The 23,004-nt window shown below is 47.1% G+C and overlaps 1 protein-coding gene across 1 annotated transcript in view; it reads right to left on the bottom strand.

Annotated features, from left to right (window-relative positions):
* Nucleotides 1-23,004, bottom strand: part of LOC145357062 (BTB/POZ domain-containing protein KCTD20-like) — a 92,645-nt gene that overhangs the window by 69,488 nt on the left and 153 nt on the right. Inside the window, exon 2 of the mRNA XM_080210134.1 lies at nt 11,622-11,779. Within this exon, the coding sequence (XP_080066260.1) occupies nt 11,622-11,722 (101 nt within the window). The 5' untranslated portion in view covers nt 11,723-11,779. The remainder of the gene's footprint in view (nt 1-11,621; nt 11,780-23,004) is intronic.

The following is a 23,004-nucleotide window of genomic DNA, read 5'->3' as shown; positions in this document are numbered from 1 at the left end:
GGAAGGCGCACATACAATGCAGGAAACATAGAACACTACAGTGCAGTACAGGCCCTTTGGCCCTCAATGTTGCATTGACCTGTGAAAACCAATCTAAAGCCCATATAACCTACACTATTCCAATATCATCCATAGGTTCATCTATTGACCATTTAAATGCCCTTAATGTCGAAAGGAGTATGCTGTAGGCAGACCTGCATTCCTCCTGGTGTCAGACTTTCTGAGCCCTGGGAAACCTGTGCCGCAACAGCTGACTTTAAATCCAGTTCCCAATGCTGTGGGGGTATTTTGAATATATATCAGTGCCCATCTGCCCCTCCACAATGCTGTGTGGAAACTGCCAATGTGAGAAGGGTGCCCATGCCCTATTGCGGCTGCATTTCTTCTCATCCCAGGTAGCCAGAATTTTCCTGCAATTAATCCTCCTAGGAACACACTCACCTCTAATATTCCCCAACCTCAGCTCGCTCACAGCTACAAGGTCCAGAAGCACTGGTCAGCCACTACATTACACCAGTGTTGACACTTTGTTATGGAGTGCCCTGAGGTTGTCAAAGGTGTTGTGGGAATCCTCTTTCTCTAGTGAAAGTAATATACTGTATCTTCCACACAGTGTGCTCTGCATTGCCATCTACCAGTAGAAATCAGCACTTCTCCACACTCTTAGACTCCAGCTAATACAAATAGGAAATTTGGATCTCATCTCTTAAAGCAGAGCGCAGAGTCAATGCCAGCTGGTAGTGGGCAACAGAAATAGCTACACATCTGGTCTAGCCATCACCCAGAGCACTGGGCAATTTTAATACTAGGGGTTTGCATACATGTCTCCTTTTGTGTGGAAATCCAGAGGAAAAGCTGTGACTTGTGGCAGTGATAAGGGAGAGAGTGAGAGAGGGGATGTGCAGAGGGGCACTGGCAAGGCCAGCCTGCCTAAAGATTTAAAATCGTTACCCTGACTCTTTTGTTGGTGGGTCCAATGTAGGAATTGCAATCAGCCTCCATCCAATGTGTTGCTGTCTGTGGAGAGTATTGCGGAGTCCATTGACAGTCCTATCAGGTGGTGAGCTTTCCCTGGTGGCAGTATAGGAGAAGATGCTGCCAAAGTGAGCTGGAAACCCACCTCATTCTCCTCCCTCCCATCCTTGGGACAAAGAGACTTCCTTGCATTGATTTAACGTGGATTTCAGAGTGTCGGACATGTTAAAACTTTTTACAGCCATTGAAATATATTTTTTGAAGGTCAGTCTGTTGGTATGCAGCAATTTATTCACAGCAAATTCCCACAGACAGCGCTATGATAAAGACCGCTTCATTCATTATGTTGGTTCAAGGGATAACTATAGGACAGGACAGCAGTGTGAACTCCCGAGATTTTCTTCAGTGAGTAGACAATTTAATGTCACGTCCGAAAGATGACAGTGCAGCACTGTCTCAGTACAGCACTTGATCATTAGTTGAGTTCTGCTCAAATCTTGAGACTGTGACTTAAACTCCCAACCCCTGACTCTGGGATGAGAGTCCACTAAGCCATGCCTAATATCAACTTAGTCAGACATCCACACACCTCTACCCACCACAGAGTGTAGGTACAGGCTCAGCAGGAGCAGATGTGTGTCAGGACAAGGATTCCACAGAGTGGCCACACTCTACTTCACCCAGATGAACCAAAATCATGTGTCATCTGCTTATTTGATCAAGTGTCAGTTTATTTTTGTTTTGCAAGGCCGCAATTTCCAACACGTCATTGGATGACAATCAGGAGGAGGAAAGCCAGGATCACTGAGTTCAACATAAGAAATAGCCGCCTGACTAGACCATGCAGCCCCTGCTCTGCCATTCAATACTAGCTTGACTGGTCTGCCTCAACTCCACTTTCCTGCTTGCTCTCCAAATCCCCGAGAGATGAAAAATCTATTGCAACCTTGAGTACACTGAACGATGGAACATCTAGACAGTTCTGGGGTAGAGACTTTGAATCAAAATCCTGTGAGTCTTGTATCATCAGCAAACTTGGACTCTTTAAAAGTCTCTTCAAAGTCACAAATACATACTATAAACAATTAACACCTCAGCATTAATCCTTGCAGCACCTTGCTCATTATAACCCACCAACTTGAAAATACCCTGTTTATCCTTACTTTCTGTCCATTAGGGTTAGGGTTAGAGATCCAGGACTATGTCCTGGACCTCTCTCTCACTAACAGCACTGTGGGTATATCTATACCTTAGGGAATGCAGCAGTTCAAGAAGGCAGTTCACCACCACCTTCTCAAGGGGCAGCTAGGGATGGGCAATAAATGCTGGCTTAGCCAGCAATCCCACATTCCGTGAACAAAGGAAAATAAAGATCCTGGGAATTTGTCAGCTCTCGGTTTGTATGTTTCTCTAAACTCTTTGCTATTATTTTAAGTTTCTCATTCTCATTAGCCCATTGATCATCCTCTCTTTCTGCCTGTAATTTTTGTTTTCTATAGTGAACCAATCATAAAAATTGTTTAAAATCCTGCTGTTTTCTCATTCCTCATGATAACGTCACCTGTCTGCCTTTAAGGGAACAATGCTTACTTTAGCTACACTCTATTATATGTTTGTAAGATCACTTACAATCCCTGGTGAGTTTATACTCATTCAATATTTCTCCATCAACTACTGGTTTTGAACTCTTGGCTTGCTACGTTCTGTCACAACATTATAAGAACATAAGAACATAAGAAATAGGAGCAGGAGTAGGCCATCCAGCCCTTCGAGCCTGCCCCGCCATTCAATAAGATCATGGCTGATCTGTCGCTGCTCAGTTCCACTTTCCCGCCCTCTCCCCATAACCCTTAATCCCCTCTCCTATCAAAAACCCATCAACCCGCGTCTTAAAAATATTTAGCGAGGCAGCCTCCACCACTTCAACGGGCAGAGAATTCCAGAGATTCATCACTCTTTTGAGGCTGTGTGTGGAGATGGGCCACTCAAGCGGTGTCGGTCTTATCAGCCAGAATAGTGGGAGGGATCCTGTGCCAGATTCTGTTTGAAAGCTCAGTAATTAGGCATTGTCTAAGTGCCTTTGATTTACGTTGTATCTGTGCAGGTAGATTCCAAACCCCACCCCCCAAATCACCACCACCACCACCAACAGTGGTGTTCCCTATCTACAGACTGCAAATGCCCCCTGAGACCATCACTATACCCTCAACAGCCCAATACAGAGCTCATCACACCCAGGAACACTTACAGCGTAAGCTGTGAATCTTGTCCATCCCTGCAGCTGGGGTACACTATGCTTCCAATGATTGCTCCTGCTACTTGCTCACTGTTCTTTTGCACTGTCTCTTATCTCTGTCTTCAGACTTTCTTTTATTCATTCGTGGCACATGGGTGTTGCTGGCTGGTCAGTATTTATTGTCCATCCCTAGTTGCCCAAGAACAGTTGAGAGTCAACCACATTGCTCTGGCCCTGGAGTCACAAATAAGCAAGACCAGCTAAAAATGGCAGATTTCCTTCCCTAAAGAACATTAGTGAAATAGATGGGTTTTTCGACAATTGGCAATGCTGTCATGGTCATCAGTAGTTTACAGCATGGAAACAGCCCTTCGGCCCAATTTGTCCATGCCTCCCAGTTTTTAACATTAAGGGTGATTCTAACTTTCCAAATATTGATTGGAACCTTTATAGGTCGAATAGTTCAGATGGGGCACTTTTTGTACAGTGAGTACAGGAGGGTTTCCTGACACAACATGTGGATAAGCCGACAAGAGGTGGGGCGATAATGGACTTGGTACTGGGTAATGAACCGGGCCACGTGTTAGATTTGTTTGTGGGAGAGCACTTTGGACATAGTGACCATAATTCGGTGTCTTTCATTATTGCAATGGAGAGGGATAGGGTCACATGACAGGGCACGGTTTATAATTGGGGCAGGGGTAATTATGATGTGATTAGGCAAGAATGAGGGAGCATAAAATGGGAACAGCAACTGTCAGGTAAAGGCACAAATGAAAAGTGGAGCTTGTTCAAGGAACAAATACTGCGTGTCCTTGATGGGTATGTCCCTGTTAGGCAGGGAGGAAATGGCTGAATGAGGGAACCATGGTTCACAAAGGAGGTTGAATGTTTTGTCAAGAGGAAAAAGGAAGTGTACGTAAGGATGAGAAAACAAAGTTCAGCTGGGTCGATTGAGAGTTACAAGGTAGCAAGGAATGATTTAAAAAAGTGTTTAAGAGAGCTAGGAGGGGACATGAGAAGTCCTTGGCGAGTCGGATCAAGAAAAACCCCAAGGCGTTTTACTCTTATGTGAGAAATAAAAGAATGACCAGGGTGAGGTTAGGGCCAGTCAAGGATAGTAGTGGGAACTTGTGCATGGAGTCAGAAGAGATAGCTGAGGCATTGAATGAATACTTTTCAACAGTGTTCACTAAGGAGAGGGGCCATGTTTTTGAGGATGAGAGTGTGATACATACTGATAGGATGGAGGAAGTAGATGTTCTGAGGGAAGATATATTAGCAATTTTGAAAAACCTGAAGGTCCATAAGTCCCCTGGGCCAGGTGGGATACATCCTAGGATACTTTGGGAGGCAAGGGACGAGATTGCAGAGTCTTTACCTTTGATCTTTGTGTCCTCACTGTCCACGGGGATTCACGGGCCAGAGGACTGGAGAGTGGCAAATGTTGTTCCTCTCTTCAAGAAAGGAAATAGGAATGACCCTGGTAATTATAGGCAGTTAGTCTTACTTCAGTGGGTGGTAAGTTAATGGAAAAGGCCCTGAGGGATAGGATTTATGACCATTGGAAAGATGCAGCTTAATCTGGGATAGTCAACATAGATTTGTGAGAGGTAAGTCTTGCCTCACAAATTTGATTGAATTCTTTGAGGAGGTAACTAAATGTGTAGGTGAAGGTAGAGCAGTTGATGCCATATACGTGGATTTTATTAAGTCGTTTGATAAGGTTCCCCATGGTAGGCTCATGAAGAAAGTAAGGAGGTGTGGGATACAAGGAAATTTGGCCGATTGGATAAGTAACTGGTTATCTCATAGAAGACAGAGGGTGGTGGTGAAGGGAAAATTTTCAGTCTGGAGGCCAGGTACCAGCGTGTACCACGGGGATCATTGCTGGGTCCTCTGTTATTTGTGATTTTTATCAATGACTTGGAAGAGGGGGCTGAAGGGTGGGTTAGTAAATTTGCTGATGACACTAAGATTGATGGAGTAGCGGATGAGGTGGAGGGCTCTTGCAGGCTGTGAAGGGACATGGATAGGATGCAGAGCTGGACGGAAAAGTGCCAGATGGAGTTTAACCCTGATAAGTGCAAGGTGATTCATTTTGGTAGGACAAATTGAACGCAGATTACAGGGTCAACGGCAGGGTTCTGAGGAATGTGGAGGAACAGAGAGATCTTGGGGTTCATATCCACAGATCTCTGAAGGTTGCCACTCAAGTGGATAGAGCCGTGAAAAAGGCTTATAGTGTGTTAGTGTTTATTAACAGTGGGTTTGAGTTTTAGAGCTGTGAGATTATGTTGCAACTATACAGGACCTTGGTGAGACCACATTTGGAATATTGTGTGCAATTCTGGTCACTTCACTATAAGAAGGATGTGGAAGCATTGGACAGAATGCAGAGGAGATTTACCAGGATGCTGCCTGGTTTGGAGGGTAGGTCTTATGAGGAAAAGTTGAGGGAGCTGGGGTTTTTCTCTTTAGAGCAGAGGAGGATGAGAGGCGACTTAATAGAAGTTTATAACATGATGAGGGGGATAGATAGAGTGGACATTCAGGGACCATTTCCTCGGGTGGATGTAGCTGTTACTAGGGGGCGTAACTATAAGGTTCATGGTGGGAGATACAGGAGGGATGTCTGAGGTGGGTTCTTTACTCAGAGAGTGGTTGGGGTGTGGAATACACTGCCTGTGTGATAGTGGAGTCGGACACTTTAGGAACTTTCAAGCGGTTACTGGATAGGCACATGGAGCATACTAGAACGATAGGGAGTGGGATAGCTTGATCTTGGATTCAGACATAGCTCGGCACAACATCGAGGGCCGAAGAGCCTGTACTGTGCTGTACTGTTCTATGTAAGCTAGTCCCAATTGCCTGCATTTGGCCCATATCCTTCTATACCCTTCTATGTCACTGTCTAAATGCTTTTTAAAAGACAAAATTGTACCTGCCTCTACTATTACCTCTAGCAGCTCATTTCAAACATGATGCGTGAATTCTTAATTCCAGATTTTTTTTATTGAATTCAAATTCCATCATCTGCTATGGTGGAATTTGAACCTGGCTCCTCAGAACATTAACTGAGTTTCTGGATTAATAGTCTAATGATAATACCACTAGGCCATCACCTCTCCCATTCAGACTGAGGTCCACATTGCAGCTGAACTGCCTGGCATCAGTGACTCCTTTCCAGTTCACAGGTGGAATGTCTGCATCTGTGACTCCTCCCTGCCAGCCTCTGAACTGAAACAGGAGCTTTGACATTGTCCTCTTTTCAAGAGGGCTATGGACAGCAGTAATCTTCACAAAGCACCCCATCCCTGATCTGTTCAGTTTTTGTGCAAACTATCCCTGATGTGCCACATTGACAGGCTCTGACCGCCTTGGAGAACGCTTACCCGAAGGTCAGAGGCTGAATGCCCGTGACCACTGAAGTGTTCATAAGAACGTAAGAAATAGGAGGAGTAGGCCATCTAGCCCTTCGAGTCTGCCCCGCCATTCAATAAGATCATGGCTGATCTGTCGTGGCTCAGTTCCACGTTCCCGCCCTCTCCCCATAACCCTTAATCCCCTCGCTTATCAAAAACCCATCAACCTGCGTCTTAAAAATATTTAGCGAGGCAGCCTCCACCACTTCAACGGGCAGAGAATTCCAGAGATTCACCACCCTTTGAGTGAAGAAGTTCCTCCTCAACTCCGTTCTAAACTGCCCCCCCTTTCGCCAACAGGAAGGGAACAGTCTTGCCTGGTGATTGTCAAGCGATGTTCATTCATCCGTTGTCGTAGCGTCTGCATGGTCTCCCCAATGTACCATGTGTCCAAGAATGCAACTGATTCTGGGGAATAGTCCATGGTGAGTCTGATGGTGGGGTGGAATTTGTTGATATCATCATATAGTTGTTTCAGTGATTGTTCACCAATGAGGCCAAAGGAAGAAAATGTCATCGATGTATCTAGTATATAGCATCGGTTGAAGATTCTGTGCAGTGAAGAAGTCTTGTTCGAACCTGTGCATGAAGGTGTTGGCATATTGAGGTGCGAATTTGGTCCCCATGGCTGTTCCGTGTGTCCGGAAGAAAAACTGGTTGTTGAAGGTGAAGACATTGTGGTCCAGGATAAAGCGGATGAGCTGTAAAATTGCATCTGGAAACTGGCAGTTGTCAGCATTGAGTACTGAGGCAGTCGCAGCAATGCCATCGTTGTGGGGGATGTTGGTGTAGAGTGCCGAGACGTCCATTGTGACGAGGAGTGTCCCTGGTTCAACTGCTCCATGTGTGCTGAGTTTCTGTAGGAAGTCCGTAGTGTCGTGACAAAAGCTAGGGGTTCTTTGTACAATGGGTTTCAGGATGCCCTCGACGTAGCCGGAGAGGTTCTCACACAGAGTTCCATTGCCCGACACGATGGGACGGCCAGGTGTGTTTGCCTTGTGTATCTTTGGGAGGCAGTAGAGATCTCCAATGTGGGGAGTACCTGGAATGAGAGCATGGAGGGTGCTCTGAAGGTCCGGATCAAAGGTCTTGATCAGATTGTCTGCCAGCAGACAAAGGAGGGACCATTGTCATACTGAACAGAACGGATTACTGTAAAGAAGTGTACCGACAACTAAACAATGAGTAACACTACAGACAGTTACCCACAGATCCAACCAAACAGCAGACTCCTCAACTCAACAATCTGATCAAGACCTTTGATCCGGACCTTCAGAGCACCCTCCGTGCTCTCATTCCACGTACTCCCCGCATTGGAGATCTCTACTGCCTCCCAAAGATACACAAGGCAAACACACCTGGCCGTCCCATCGTGTCGGGCAATGGAACTCTGTGTGACAACCTCTCCGGCTACGTCGAGGGCATCCTGAAACCCATTGTACAAAGAACCCCTAGCTTTTGTCACGACACTACGGACTTCCTACAGAAACTCAGCACACATGGAGCAGTTGAACCAGGGACACTCCTCGTCACAATGGACGTCTCGGCGCTCTACACCAACACCCCCCACAACGATGGCATTGCTGCGACTGCCTCAGTACTCAATGCTGACAACTGCCAGTTTCCAGATGCAATTTTACAGCTCATCCGCTTTATCCTGGACCACAATGTCTTCACCTTCAACAACCAGTTTTTCTTCCATACACATGGAACAGCCATGGGGACCAAATTCGCACCTCAATATGCCAACACCTTCATGCACAGGTTCGAACAAGACTTCTTCACTGCACAGAATCTTCAACCGATGCTATACACTAGATACATCGATGACATTTTCTTCCTTTGGCCTCATGGTGAACAATCACTGAAACAACTATATGATGATATCAACAAATTCCACCCCACCATCAGAGTCACCATGGACTATTTCCCAGAATCAGTTGCATTCTTGGACACACGCATCTCCATTAAGGATGGTCACCTCAGCACCTCATTGTACCGCAAGCCCACAGACAATCTCACAATGCTCCACTTCTCCAGCTTCCACCCTAAACATGTTAAAGAAGCCATCCCCTATGGACAAGCCCTCCGTATACATAGGATTTGCTCAGATGAGGAGGATTGTGACAGACACCTCCAGACGCTGAACGATGCCCTCATAAGAACAGGATATGGCGCTCGACTCATCGATCGACAGTTCCGATGCGCCACAGCGAAAAACCGCACCGATCTCCTCAGAAGACAAACACGGGACACAGTGGACAGAGTACCCTTCGTCGTCCAGTACTTCCCTGGAGCGGAGAAGCTACGACATCTTCTCCGGAGTCTTCAACATATCATTGATGACAACGAACATCTCGCCAGGGCCATCCCCACACCCCCACTTCTTGCCTTCAGACAACCACACAACCTCAAACAGACCATTGTTCGCAGCAAACTACCCAGTCTTCAGGAGAACAGTGACCACAACACCACACAACCTTGCCACAGCAACCTCTGCAAGACATGCCGGATCATCGACATGGATACCATCATCACACGTGAGAATACCATCCACCAGGTACACGGTAAATACTCTTGCAACTCGGCCAACATTGTCTACCTGATACGTTGCAGGAAAGGATGTCCCGAAGCATGGTACACTGGGGAGACCATGCAGACGCTACGACAACGGATGAATGAACATCGCTCGACAATCACCAGGCAAGACTGTTCCCTTCCTGTTGGCGAACACTTCAGTGGTCACGGGCATTCAGCCTCTGACCTTCGGGTAAGCGTTCTCCAAGGTGGCCTTCACGACACACGACAGCTCAGAGTCGCTGAGCAGAGACTGATAGCCAAGTTCCAGACACATGAGGACAGTCTCAACAGGGATCTTGGGTTCATGTCGCACTATCTGTAACCCCCGTGACTTGCCTGGGTTTGCAAAACCTCACTCACTGTGCTGTCTGGAGACAATACACATCTCTTTAACCTGTGATCAGTGCTCCTTCCACACACATTGTCAGCCACTTTAGGACTTGAACAGCAGGTTAGGTGTAAAGATTCGCATTCTAATCAGTAATCTCTAAACTGTCTGTGCTTTATATGCTCTGTCCGAGGCCAGAACTCTCCATTCACCTGACGAAGAGGGAAACCTCGAAAGCCTGTGCGTTTACTATCAAATAAATCGGTTGGACTAAAACCTGGTGTTGTCAGACTTCTTACTGTGATTACCCCAGTCCAACGCCGGCACATCCACATCACGAGATAGAAACTGGCATGTGTGAACAGCAGGAAGGAGACCTCTGTCGTGCCCAACCCCAGGCACTGTACTGATCTGACTCAGCGACATAGGGGGGTCCATGATGCTGCCATGACAACCAGGTCAGCATAGAAGTAGAGGACCAGTCTGTCCTGACGGAGTGGTGAACAGTGCATCAGGAACAATGCAGCACTCTGGCAGGTAGGCTTTGCACATTGCACTCACATCAAAGTCCCTGGCGAGCTGAGGATGTTTTGTGCATGCCGCTCTTTAATAATTGGGTTTGATGCCGATGTTACTTACCGCTGGCATGATTGGAAGGCCTGATGGGATCCTGGCAGGCAGCTAATGAGCATTCATGAGATACAAATGAATTCAATCGGCTTCTGAGCCACCCTCCAGCAGGAAGTGCAGCTCATCATTAACCCACCATTGGGAGAACTGCAACATCATGTTACACCAGAACATTCCTGACTTTCTGGCTCCTGTCAGATTTCCCAAAGCTGCCATGGGCTGGTTGGAAACATTTAGCCCCATAAATCTCTCATTATGAATTTAATGCTATCCTTAACTTCCTGAGTAAGCCACTGATGGGTCTTTTTCACTGAGGTTTTGGTTTTGAATGGAACATGTTTCTGTTAAACATTCTGAATCATTTTCGATGTTTCTGATTGATTATTTACCATCATTTTAGTCTAATTAGCCAATCAACCTTAGCCAGCTCTCCTCTCGAGTTTTGTTTTGAAGGAGTATGTTGTAGATCTAAACATCCTGCGGGATGGGTGCAGAATCATAATCTACATAACAGAAAAACCAACAGTTGGACCATGTACACAGATAAATAGATGTTTTCTGCTGCTCCGCCGCTCTTTAAAACTATTAATGTTTAACCGCTGATTCTGGAAGGAGAAACTCTGAATGACTAACATCAAGTACTACCTACTGGGGACCCACTGTACAAGTTGAAGCATGTACTTGCTGCACAGGCAAGTCCCTCATGGATATCATACATAGAATCCCTACAGAGCAGAAAGAGGCCATTCAGCCCATTTAATCTGCACCAACTCTCTGAGAGAACATCTCACCCAGACCAACCCCTCTGCCCTATCTCCGTAACCCTCTTGTATTTATCACAGCTAATCCATCTAACATACACACCTTGGGACACAATGGGGCAATTTAGCATTGCCAGTCCACTGCATATATTTGGAGTGTGGGGGCACGGATTCCACGTTTAGGCGGGATTCTGACTTAGTCATAATCCCACAAATGGTAGCCTTGCACCACTGGTCTTCATCCAAGAACATACACCAAATGTCTGCTTTGCATTACAGATCACATTTTCTGGTGAACATCCAAACTTTTTTTTAATTCACATGGAGATAGAACTTTAAATTTGGGTAAATTTTTTTGTCAATTTGTACAAGATTGGTAGTTCCACATCTTAAATGGGTCAATTCTACAACCAGTCATAGACTGGGGTAGTTGCCTGGGTGTTGGGGGATATGTTGTAGGAAAAAGGATAAGGGGATAGTGAAATGGGTGCAGTGGGGGGGGCGGGAGGTGGGTGGAAGGTGTGGGAGGTCATAAGTTGGAGGAGATTCTATAAGGGCTGTGTCTATTTGGCCATTATCACCTTTTAATGAAAGCACATTGCTGTCAGCACGTTAGTGAGAATCCTCAGTGTTTCCATTTCACTTTCCCTATCTCCCCATTCCCTCTTTCCCATTGAGTCCTTTACCTGGCATGTTTGGAGTATCTGCACTGGCGACGAGTGACCTCCCTCATCAAAAGTTCCCTGTCGCTACTGTCACTATCACTGGACCAAGAGTCCTCAGTCATTCCCTCACAGTTCCAGCAGAAGGCAGCAGATCTCAGCAGGTCCCATATACATAACACCTATGGGTATAAAGCAGTGGAACGTTTAAAGATATGTTTGAAGATTTGGTTAACATCAATTTCCTGCCTTTATAATGGATATACAAACACGTTCCACACGTGCGGGATTATGGTGACAATATTGAGTCACAGCATGAGAAAAGAGTAACTAAATGCTCAGTTTTAGGAGGAAAGAGAGGCAGAAATTGAATTCCTGAGTCTAAGGGCTATTGAACTGAGGTATTGCTGCCAATATTAAGATGTGGGTATGCATAAAAGCTGAATGCAGAAAAATGGCAATTCCTGTGTAGGAGGACTGGGCATGAGCTGAGATTGTCACACAGGAAGAGGTTGAAGACGGCTGAGAGTGTGGAATAACGTGTGCAAAGGATGGACATTTTCATTTTGAGGTTTTGGTGGGTCTGGAGAGCAGAGGGTTGAACGCTGAACTGGATTTGGGACAGGGTTGGACATGGGCTGCAGTTTGGGATCAGCTGAGATTTATGGAGGGAGGGAGAAAGGGAGCTGGCTGGAAGGCGGTCAGAGTATAGAATCCAGGCTGTTGAGGCATTATGAGATTTTCAGCAGGGGATATTAAGGGGCAGCAGCTGGCCTCAGGAATTAGTTAATTTGGTCATCAGTCAGTGATGATGGTGCACATTTGCATGTGTGGCTGAAGGATCCAGTGAGCAGGTAGACACCAGAGGAAGGTATAGCCTCCACAGTGTCCCCAGTCCGTGTGACAGTCAGGGATAGGCTGATGGCCAGGCCAGATAGCTTAAGGGAATGTTTTTCTGTGATAAAAGGGAATAGGCATTTTTTTATGACTGGATGAGCTCTGAGTAGGAGTTCTGGTGGATCATGTCCAATCCTGCCCCTATTTGGTTCAGCGCTCCAGCCTCTGATCTCCAGATCTGGAGAGGAGCTGAACCACAGTTGTTGCAAATTGCATGACGCAAGGACAGCTTACACAGTGGTCTTGTGGCCATGCTGCTCCTACTACCCATTTGTAAGCAGTTCACAAGGGGCCTTCAATCAACAGGAGCAGCCTGAAGTCACGGCATGGCCAGGAGCAGATGCACACACAGTTGTACAAGTTTGTTCTGTGGGAGTGGAGACATTTCAGATGGGGAGGGGAGAGATCAGCTTGGGTTTGTATAATGAGGCCAGCGCCTGATTTACACACAGGGATATCATGCCCTCTTGTGCACCAGCTTTGGTTTTGAATTCCAGTTACAAATTGATCGCTTCACTGCTAACTTGAATGGTACAGGCAGCAAAACAGAACTACTCCCATTGCAACACACCTACAAAAAATAAATTCCATGTGATCTGCTCTTGCTGGAGGTTGCTGTTCAGTTTGGTGACTCTAAAGGTGAGGGGAGGGGAGTGGCTATTAAAGAGCAAAAACATTGCTTCACTGAAGAAAATTAATTCTAAGGGATGAGGCCTTGAACTGGGATGGCTTGGCTCCACATAGGTTACAAGGCCATTGATTCATGCACTGCTGTCATTCAACAGCTACCATAGTGAACAGTCTGGGAGCAGATGCACCATGGTGACAGAAAGTTTCTTATTACCTGGTAGGGAGAGGACGAATCTCATTCTCCTGAACAAGAAACTAGAAGCACGAGTAGGCCATTCAGCCCTTCGAGCCTGCTCTCTCATTCATTTTGATCATGGCTGATCATCAAATTCAATGTCCTGAACCCCCCTTCCTCCCATATCCCTTGATCCCTTTAGCCACAAGAGCTATATCTAATTTCTTCTTGAAATCAGACATTTTGGCCTCAACTATTTTCTGTGGTATCGAATGCCACACATTCACCACTTCCTGGGTGAAGAACTTTCTCCTCACCTCAGTTAACCCTTATCCTCAAACTATGACCCCTGGTTCTGGAGTCCCCCATCATAAAGAATACTCTTTCTAAATCTACCCTGTCTAACCTTGTTAGACTTTTATAAATTTCTGAGATTCCCTCTCACTCTTCTCAACTCCAGTGAATACGATCCTAACCAACTTAGTCTGTCCTCAAATGACGGACCTGCCATCCCAGGAATCAGCCTGGTAAAGCTTTGCTGTACTCCCTCTACAGCAAGGACATCCTTCCTCAGATAAGGACACCAAAACTGCATACAATACTGCAGGTGTGGCCTCACCAACGCCCTAGACAATTGCAGTAAAACAGTCCTATCCCACATTCAAATCCTCTCGTTGTGAGGGCTAACATACCATATGTCTTCTTTACTGCCTGCTGTACATGCTCACTTACTTTCAGCGACTCACGCACGAGGACACCAAGGTCTCGCTGAGTATCCACCTCTTTCAATTTACACCTATTCAAGTAATAATCTGTCTTCCTATTATTGCTACCAAAGTGAATAATCTCATATTTGTCCACATTATACTCCCAGATTGTCCAGGAGTCACCAGGAATTATAGACTAACCTTGAGGGCACTACTGCCAGAAACCGAGAAATATTACCACAGCTGGAAAGAAAGATTGTGTTCTGGTTTTCCTTACAATTTTGTCTACTGATTATAAAATAACACGGAGATAGGATAAGGCTGTTGACCAGGTGAGACTGTGATGGAACTTCCAGGAATTCACCCAGCCAGAGTCTAAACTTCAGATTATTAGTTGTGGAGAAAGTCCTGTGATGGTGCAGAAATCACAGCTACATATGAACAGGAAATACTTTCCAGCACACCCCAGCTCAATGACCCTCCTCCCCCACCCCACTCCAGTCAACTCAACACATAAAAAGCTGGATAGGCCATTTGGTCCCTCTAGGCTGCTCTATTGTTCAATAAGATCATGGCTGAATTTTGTTCTTCAAAGTAAATAGCTTGATTGAATACTCTGCACTCTCTTACGAGGAGTGATGAGTAGTATGGGCTGAGATTATTTGGAGTTTAGAAGAATGATAGGTGATCTAATTGAAATTTATAAAATACTCAGAGGGTTTGATAGAGTAGATGCTGAGAGTTCGTTTTCCTCTAGTTGGAGAGGAACACAGGGGCTCAGAAAAAAGTGGGCTGGGCATTTTGGAATGAGAGGAGAAATGTCTGCGTTCAGAGAGGGTTGTGAATCATGGAATACTCTTCACCTCAGCGGACTGTGGATGAGCCATCACGGACTATATTCAGAGGCTGATAACTTTTGAGCACAAGTCCTTCTGTACGGATGTGTGTCTAAGAGGTGTAAGTAAATGAGCTCAACCCATTATCTAATTCATTTCTTCCTTATTCCACAAATGTGCGCGTTTACAGGTCAGAAAATTCAAAAAGAAAACTTCACGTTTGAGCCCAAAAATCACTGATATACATAGAATATAGAACACTACAGCACAAACAGGCCCTTCGACCCACAAGTTGCACCGATCATATCCCTACCTACCAGGCCTATCTATTGCCCTCAATCCCATTAAATCCCATGTACTCATCCAGAAGTCTCTTAAAAGACCCCAGCGAGTTTGCCTCCACCACCACCTACGGCAGCCGATTCCACTCACTCATCACCCTCTGAGTGAAAAACTTACCCCTGACAGACAAGGCTCACAGACAGTATCAAACAGATGGATCAATGCTTGTTTAAAATAGTCAATTTTGAAAGGTTACAAAACCATACCACTAGCAGACAAACAGTGCAGTAACAGGAGTTTCTCTGTTTACTAAAATGCTTGACTGATTTTCACAGTGTGACCTCTATTTAACCTACCATTTGAATTGAACAATCAATCCCATGGATCCAAACCATGTAAAGAATCAGCAGCAAAGGGACAGATCAGATGCTGTGGCTCAGTAGGCTTTAGGACAGCTGGTGTCAAGCAGGGATACTGGTAAAGGCCAACTTCAATGAATGACTTGCCTCAGTGTAGCAAGGTTCCGTATAATTCAGTAGTTTTGCAAAAATGCCCATCCCCCAAGGAGCAGCACAGTGGCAGTGGTTGAGGTGGCAGGTTGGCACAGCTTCCTTACAGTGCCAGGGACCCAGGTTCAATTCCAGCCTTGGATCAGTGTCTGTCTGGTCTGCACTAGCTAGGGTAAATGCATGGGGTTATTGGGATAGAGCCTAGGTGGGATTGTGGTCAGTGCAGACTATGGGCCGAATGGCCTCCTTCTGCAGTGTAAGATTCTCATATTTATTTTATGCAGGAGGTTTGTGATTTCGAGAACTACTTATATATAGCTCTTGGGGCTAAAGTGATCAAGGGATATGGGGGGCGGAGGGGGAAATCAAGACATTGAATTGGATGATCAGTCATGATCAAAATCAATGGCAGAGCAGGCTCGAAAAGCCGAATGGCCTATGCCTACTTCTTGTTTTATTTAAAGCCGTTTGCTTGTAACATTTTATGACAACCAGTCCTGTTGATCGGGCCGACTTGTCCTTTTTCACCTATGTGTTTGAGGGTTATGTTTTTTCAGTCTTGGCTCCCCTGCTGTTCCGACAATGGGCCGAGGGTATGAGCAGATTATTGCTGAGGCTGGAACACAGCATCCTCCAGAAATGTGACACATTGGCCACATCAACCCCCCTCCACTGTTATCCATTTCAGTGAGACTGCACTTGCCATTCCTCCTCATCTAATCATAGCCAGGGAAGCACTGAAAACCTCTCTTCCTTCATTGCTGTGCAGTCACTAAGGATCTATTCCTGACCTCCTATTTCACATCCATGTGGCTCCTTGGTGACATCATCTGAAAACAGCGTCAGTTCCACATGTAAAATTCTCCCCAAATTGTCCTGAATGAGTAGAAAGTCCAGTCAAATATTTTCAACACTGAACGCATCATCTTGGGTCTATGCCACACAATTTGCTCTCTTGTACCAACTCAATTGCTCTCCCGGGTAAATGTGTATAGCTGACGCAGGCTGCCCCAAACGCCACAGTCACAACTCACCCTGAAAGGAACTCTCAACTAGATATCTACATCGTCACCACAATCTCCTATTTCTACCTCAGTAACATGCTCAACTCCACCCCTGCCTCTGATGATCTGCTGCTCATTCCTGCCACTGTTACCTCTGGAATTTATTCCAGTGCCCTCCTGGCTAGCTTTCCACATTCTGCTGCCAGTCTCACCAAGTCTCATTCTTCCCTGTGACTCCCAGACAAGCAATGCCTTGATTTAAAATTCTCATCCTTATTTCCAAATCCATCCGTGGCCTTACCCCTCCCTATCTCTGTCATCTCCTCCAGCCCCACAACCTTCTAAAATAACTGCGCTCCTCAGACTCTGGCTTCCTCTAGCCCCAATTTTAAGTACTGCACCTGTGGGGGCTGTACCCGGGTCTCAAGTGCTCTCAAACGCTCTGCCTCAGTGCCTCGTTTTCCTTCATTAAGGTCCTCCGTAACAAATACCTCTCTGACAAAGCATTTGGCCATTTGCCTTAATATCTTTATGTGTGATTTGGTGTTATAATAGATTTATAAAGCCCCTAGGATGCTTGTTACGTTAAAGATTCTGGATAAGTTGTTGTAGAAAAGCCCATGTTAAGGTTACTGTAGAAAAGGAGATCAAAAGTCAAGAGACAAAGCTCAGACTTAGAATCACAGGATTGTACAAAGAGCAGGCCATTCAGCCCATCCAGTCTGTTTTGTAGATCAAGCTCTTTTGTTCTTTCCACTTATCCCCACAATATTTTTCTGCTTTCACTGTTTGATGACGGGCACTTGGATTAAATACTTGAGAACAAACGACAAGAGGCAGTGGAACTGCACCCGTGTAAAGAAACAGCTCAAGAAGGGGCCAGTACATTACAAACAAAACACTTGGTAACACCAAGAGGTTACAGGTGATAATAGCAAGCTATCAAAATCCACAGCCTTTAAGAAAGAACTTGTTTATATTTTGCACTTTATTGCGGCCTAGAGATTTTCAAAAGACATCACAACTGTTCAGTGTAAACATTGCGATGTTTAAACAGGAATCTCAATGTGAAATGGTAATTCGTTCAGTTCACTGAGTGGGACACAGGACCTTCATCTCCAAGTTTCCTCTCTGACCATTTCCTGTCTTCACTTCCCAACGATGGTTAGGACTGCAAGAAAACTCTGGGATAGGAAGCACCATTAACTTGTAATGACTTCAGACTGACTATCCCAGCATTGGCTGTGTACACAGCCCCACACCGCGATTCCCATTGCTCACCCTCTTCCCGTCATCCTTTCCCTCATAGTGAAACCCACCACCAGTGGTTCCTTTCCCGATGTTCCTTCCTTGGTCAACCCCCCCACCACTCCTTACACACTCCCATTACCCCCTTCAACTCCACTCCCCTCCCCCTTCCTCACTACCCCACCCCTCTCTCTTACCCTCATCTCCCATCACTCTCCCCCTCCCCTCCCATCCACCCTTCCCTACCTTCACTCCTCTCCCCCATCCTCCCTCTCTCTCAGTTTCCGTCACCTCTCCCCCCATACTCACTCTCCTACTCCTCCTTCCTCTCATCACCGACCTCACCTCACAGCCCCCACCCTCTCCCCCACAACTCATCCCCCAGCCCCCCTCCAGTTCTTGACCCACCTGTCCCCTACTTCATTCCCACCCCCGAGCTCATCTCCCTCCTTTGCCTCCATTTCATCCCACTCCCCTGTCCACACCCCCATTATAATCCATCCTATCCACCACCCCTCGCCATGGCATTCCCCCACCCCACCTCATTCTTCCCTCCACTACATTCCCCTCTTGCCCCACCTCATTATCCCATTCCCCCCACGTTGTCCCCCCTCACCTTATTTCTTCCCCTCCCCACCTCCTTCCCCTGACCTCACTTCCCCCAAATCATTTACGTCTCCCCCATCTCATATCCTCCTCTTCCACCTCATTTTCCCTTCCTTCCCCCCCCCATATCATGCCTTGTATCCCACCTCCCCCCTCCGTCTCCTCATATCCCCCACTATTATCCACCTCCCCCTTCCCCGTGTCTCCCCTCCCCTTCATATTCTCCCTCCCCTTGTATTCCCGCACCCACTCTTAGTCCCTCCTCCTATACCCCCTCCCATCCCCACCTCCTCCTCTTCTCCCATTATCCTACCTCCCGCTCATATTCCCCCCTCCCCCAGTAGTCCCCACCCGCATCCCACCTTTGCCTCATAGCCCCCTCTCGCATCTTCACCCCCTTATATCTCTCCTCATAGCTCCAGCTCCCCCTCATATCCACCCCCTCCACTATTCCCATCCCCCTCATACCCTCTCCCCTTCGTATTCCCCATTCCTCTCCTATACTCACCTCGTATGCCCTGTCCCATCATATTCCCCTCCCTCCTCATATCCATCTCTCATCCCCCTCTTATCCTCTTGCCCCTCACTTTCCTCCCCCTCCTCATATCTCTACATCATCTCCTTCGTCCTCCTCCAATCCCTCTTCCATTCCCCCCTCCCATCTCCCTCATCCTCATATACCCACTTCGCCCCCTCTTATCTCACATGCCTCTCATACCCTACCTTCCATTCACAGAATACCACAGCGATGAGGCCCTTAGGCCCATCAGGTCTGCACTGATGCATGAAATGCCCAGACCTGCCCTGCCCATCTAATCCCACTTGCCAACACTTGGCCCATAGCCTTGAATGTTATGGCGTGCCAAGAACTCATCCATTTAAAGGATGTGAGGCATCCCAGCTCCACCATCCTCCCAGGCAGCGCATTCCAGACAGTCACCGCTCTCTGGGTAAAACAGTTTTTCCTCAAAACCCCTCACTTTTAACTTGTGTCCCCTTGTAACTGATCCTTCAAGTAAGCGGAACAGCTGCTCCCTATCCATCCTGTCCATATCCCTCATAATCTTGAGCACCTCAATCAGGTTGCCCCTCAGCCTTCTCTGCTCCAATGAAAACAACCCAAGCCTACCCAATCTCTCTTCATAATTTAAATATCGCATCCCAAGCAGTGACCTGGTGAATCACCTCTGCACCCGCTCCAGTGCGTTCACGTCCCTCCTATAATGTGGCAACCAGAACTACACACAGTACTTCAGCTGTGGCCTTACCAAAGCTCTGTACAATTTCATCATGACCTCTCTGCTTTTGTAATCCATACCCCAAATGATAAAGGCAAGTGTGTCATATGTTAATGCTGCAACTTTATAGGACCCTTGTCAGATCCCACTTGGAGTACTGTGCGCAGTTCTGGCCGCCTCACTGCAGGAAGGATGTGGAAGCTATTGAGAGGGTGCAGAGGAGATTTACAAGGATGTTGCCTGAATTGGGGGGCATGCCTTATGAGGATAGGTTGAGGGAACTAGGTCTCTTCTCGCTGGAGGGACGAAGGTTGAGAGGTTACCTGATAGAGGTTTATAAAATGTTGAGAGGAATGAATATGGTGGATTCTCGGAGGCTATTTCCCAGGGCTGAAATGGTAGCTACAAGAGGACACAGGTTTAAGGTGCTGGGAAGCAAGTACAGAGGAGATGTTAGGGGTAAGTTTTTCACTCTCAGGGTGGTGAGCAAGTGGAATCGGCTGCCATCGGTGGTGGTAGAGGCAAACTCGCTGGGGTCTTTTAAAAGACTTCTGGATGAGTATATGGGATCTAATGGGATTGGGAGTTACAGATAGTTCTATGGCTTGGTAGGTATAGATGTGATCGGCGCAACTTGTGGGCCTGTTTGTGCTGTAGTGTTCTATATGCCCTTTTCACCACCTTATTAACCTGCCTTTCCACCTTCAGAAGTCTACGGACAATATGCCAAGGTTCCTTTGTTCTTCAGAACGTCCCTTTCATAGTATACTTCCTTGTGAAATTATTCCTTCCAAAGTTCATCACCTCACACTTATCAGGGTTAAATTCCAGCTGTCACTTATCTGCCCATTTGAGCATTTTGTCTATATTTTCCTGCAACTCAAGACACCCAACCTTACTGTTAACCACTCAGCCAATCTTTGTGTCATCGGCAAACTTACGGACCCTACCCACCACTGTCCTTTATATAAATGATGAACAATCGAGGGCCCAGCACAGACCCCTGCAGTACACCACTGGTCACTGGCCTCCAGTCACTAAAGCAGCCATCTGTCACCACCCTCTAACTCCTACTGCTAAGCCAATTATGAATTCACCTTGTCAGATCACCCTGTATCCCACACGCATTAGTCTTTTTAATGTCTCCCATGAGGGATTTTGTCAAAGGCTTTGCTGAAATCCATGTAATTGCACTACCCTCATCCACATCCTTGGTTACATGCTCAAAAAAGTCAATCAAATTTGTGAGGTATGACCTACATCTGACAAAAATATGCTGACTATCCCTGAACAAACATTGCCCCTCCAAATGGAGATAGGTTCTCTCCTTCAGAATCTTCCCAACCACAGGTGTGAGACTCATCACCGTCTGTAGTTCCCTGTTTTGTCTCTACCTTTCTTAAATAGCAGAACCACATTAGCTGTTCTCTAGTCCTCCGGCACCACCCCAGTGGCCAGGTACGAATTAAAAATTAGGGTCAGAATCCCTGCAATTTCCTCCCTTGCCTCCCACAACAGCCTGGGACACAATTCATCCAGACCTGGAGATTTGTCCAGTCTTAAGCCCACAATACCTCCAAGAACTTGTCACTCTTTATAATAATTTGCTCTAGTACCTCACAGCCTCTCGCTCCTCAAGTTCCACAGCTACCTCCTATTCTCATGGGTGAAGACAGGTGTGAAATATTCAATTAACATCCTATCAATGTCCTCTGCCTCCACCCACAGATTTCCTGCTTGGTCCCGAATTTCCCTGGTTATCTCTACCCACTGATATATTTATAGAATATCTTAGGAACCCCCCTCCCCTCCCCCTTGTATCCCTCCTCCTCTTCGTATATCCCCTCCCTACTCTTTGTATTTGCTATCGTATCCCCCCTCCCCTCCTACAGCCCATGGCCTCTTATATCCCCACCTACTTGTATCCCCCACCCCTTCCTATACCCCATCATATCCCCGTCCCCTCCTATCCCCCAGCCCCTCGTATCTCCCCTCGCCCTCATATCCACCCCTCCTCCAAACCCCCAGTATTTCTCTCTCCCCTTTATATGCCCCCCTCATAACCCACCCCTCAAATCCCTTCCCTTGTATTATTCCTCCACCTCACCCCCTCCTTCCTTTCCCTTATCCCTCCAATCCCCATCGCATCCCCAGCTCCCCCTTGTTCCCCACTTCTTTCATAGCCCCATATCACCCCTCCCTGTGTAGCCCTGTCATGTGCCCTCATATACCCCCTCCCGTCCTACTCCCTCTACAAATTCCCCCCTCAAATCCACCCTCCCCTCAAATCCTCTCACCCTGCTCCTAACCCCTACCATCACCTGCTCCACCTATCCCCATCTCTCCTATCCCCACCTCCCCCTCAGAGCCCCTTATCACCTCTCCCCTTCTATCCTCCAGCCCCTCATATTCCCCCCTTGTATCACCCCCCAATCCCCTCATGTTTTCCACATCTTATCCCTCCCACCCTTTCATCACCCCTCCCACTCCTATTCATTGACATATCGCCAGCTCCACCTCATTTCCTTCCTTCCCTCATAACACTCCCCCTTATATATCCCTCTCGTATGTCCCACCCCCTCATATCTCCCCCTCCTCTTCCTGCCCCCAGACCCCCACCCGCCCCCTGCCCCCTCTCCCCCGCCTGCCCCCCTCCCCCATCCGCCCCCCCACCCACACCCCCTCCCCCTCCTGCACCCTGCCCACCTCCTCCTATCCCCCTCCTGCACCCTGCCCACCTCCTCCAGTTCTTGCGGGTTGAACCAAGTAAACAAACTTAAATTACATTCGGACAAAGAAAAAGGGGGCGGCTCCCCAAAAGGAGGGGGAACGGCCCGAACAGAAACAAAAAGTACAAAGGAAACTTAAGACGAGTCAAATCAAAATGTGATTATCGGGGTCTACAAGGCACCTCAGCTCCTGCGGTGCCCAACGGGCACGGAAACCTCCTCCAATCCCCCACCTCCTCCTCCTATCCCCCACCTCCTCCTCCTATCCCCCACCACCAAATGCCCCTCGAACACCCCTTCCTCCTCAAATCCCCCTTCTCCTTGAACACCCCCTCCACCATATCCTCCCTGCCCTTCCGATCCCACCTCCCCTCATAGCCCCATATCACCGCTCTCCCTCCTATTCCCCTTCCCTTATAAGCCTCAGCTCGTATCCCCTCCCTCATATTATCCCTCCCGCCTCTATTCCCCCTCAGCTCCTTCGTATCCCCTCGTTTTCCCCCCCCCCATCAGAACCCCGTATCCACCCTCCTTCCTTCCTTCCTA

Source organism: Carcharhinus amblyrhynchos, chromosome 22 (assembly GCF_965287045.1).
Source record: "Carcharhinus amblyrhynchos chromosome 22, sCarAmb.v2.hapA, whole genome shotgun sequence".
Lineage (NCBI taxonomy): Eukaryota > Metazoa > Chordata > Chondrichthyes > Carcharhiniformes > Carcharhinidae > Carcharhinus > Carcharhinus amblyrhynchos.
The sequence above is the reverse complement of the archived record's forward strand: the minus strand, read 5'-3'. Positions and strand labels throughout refer to the sequence as shown.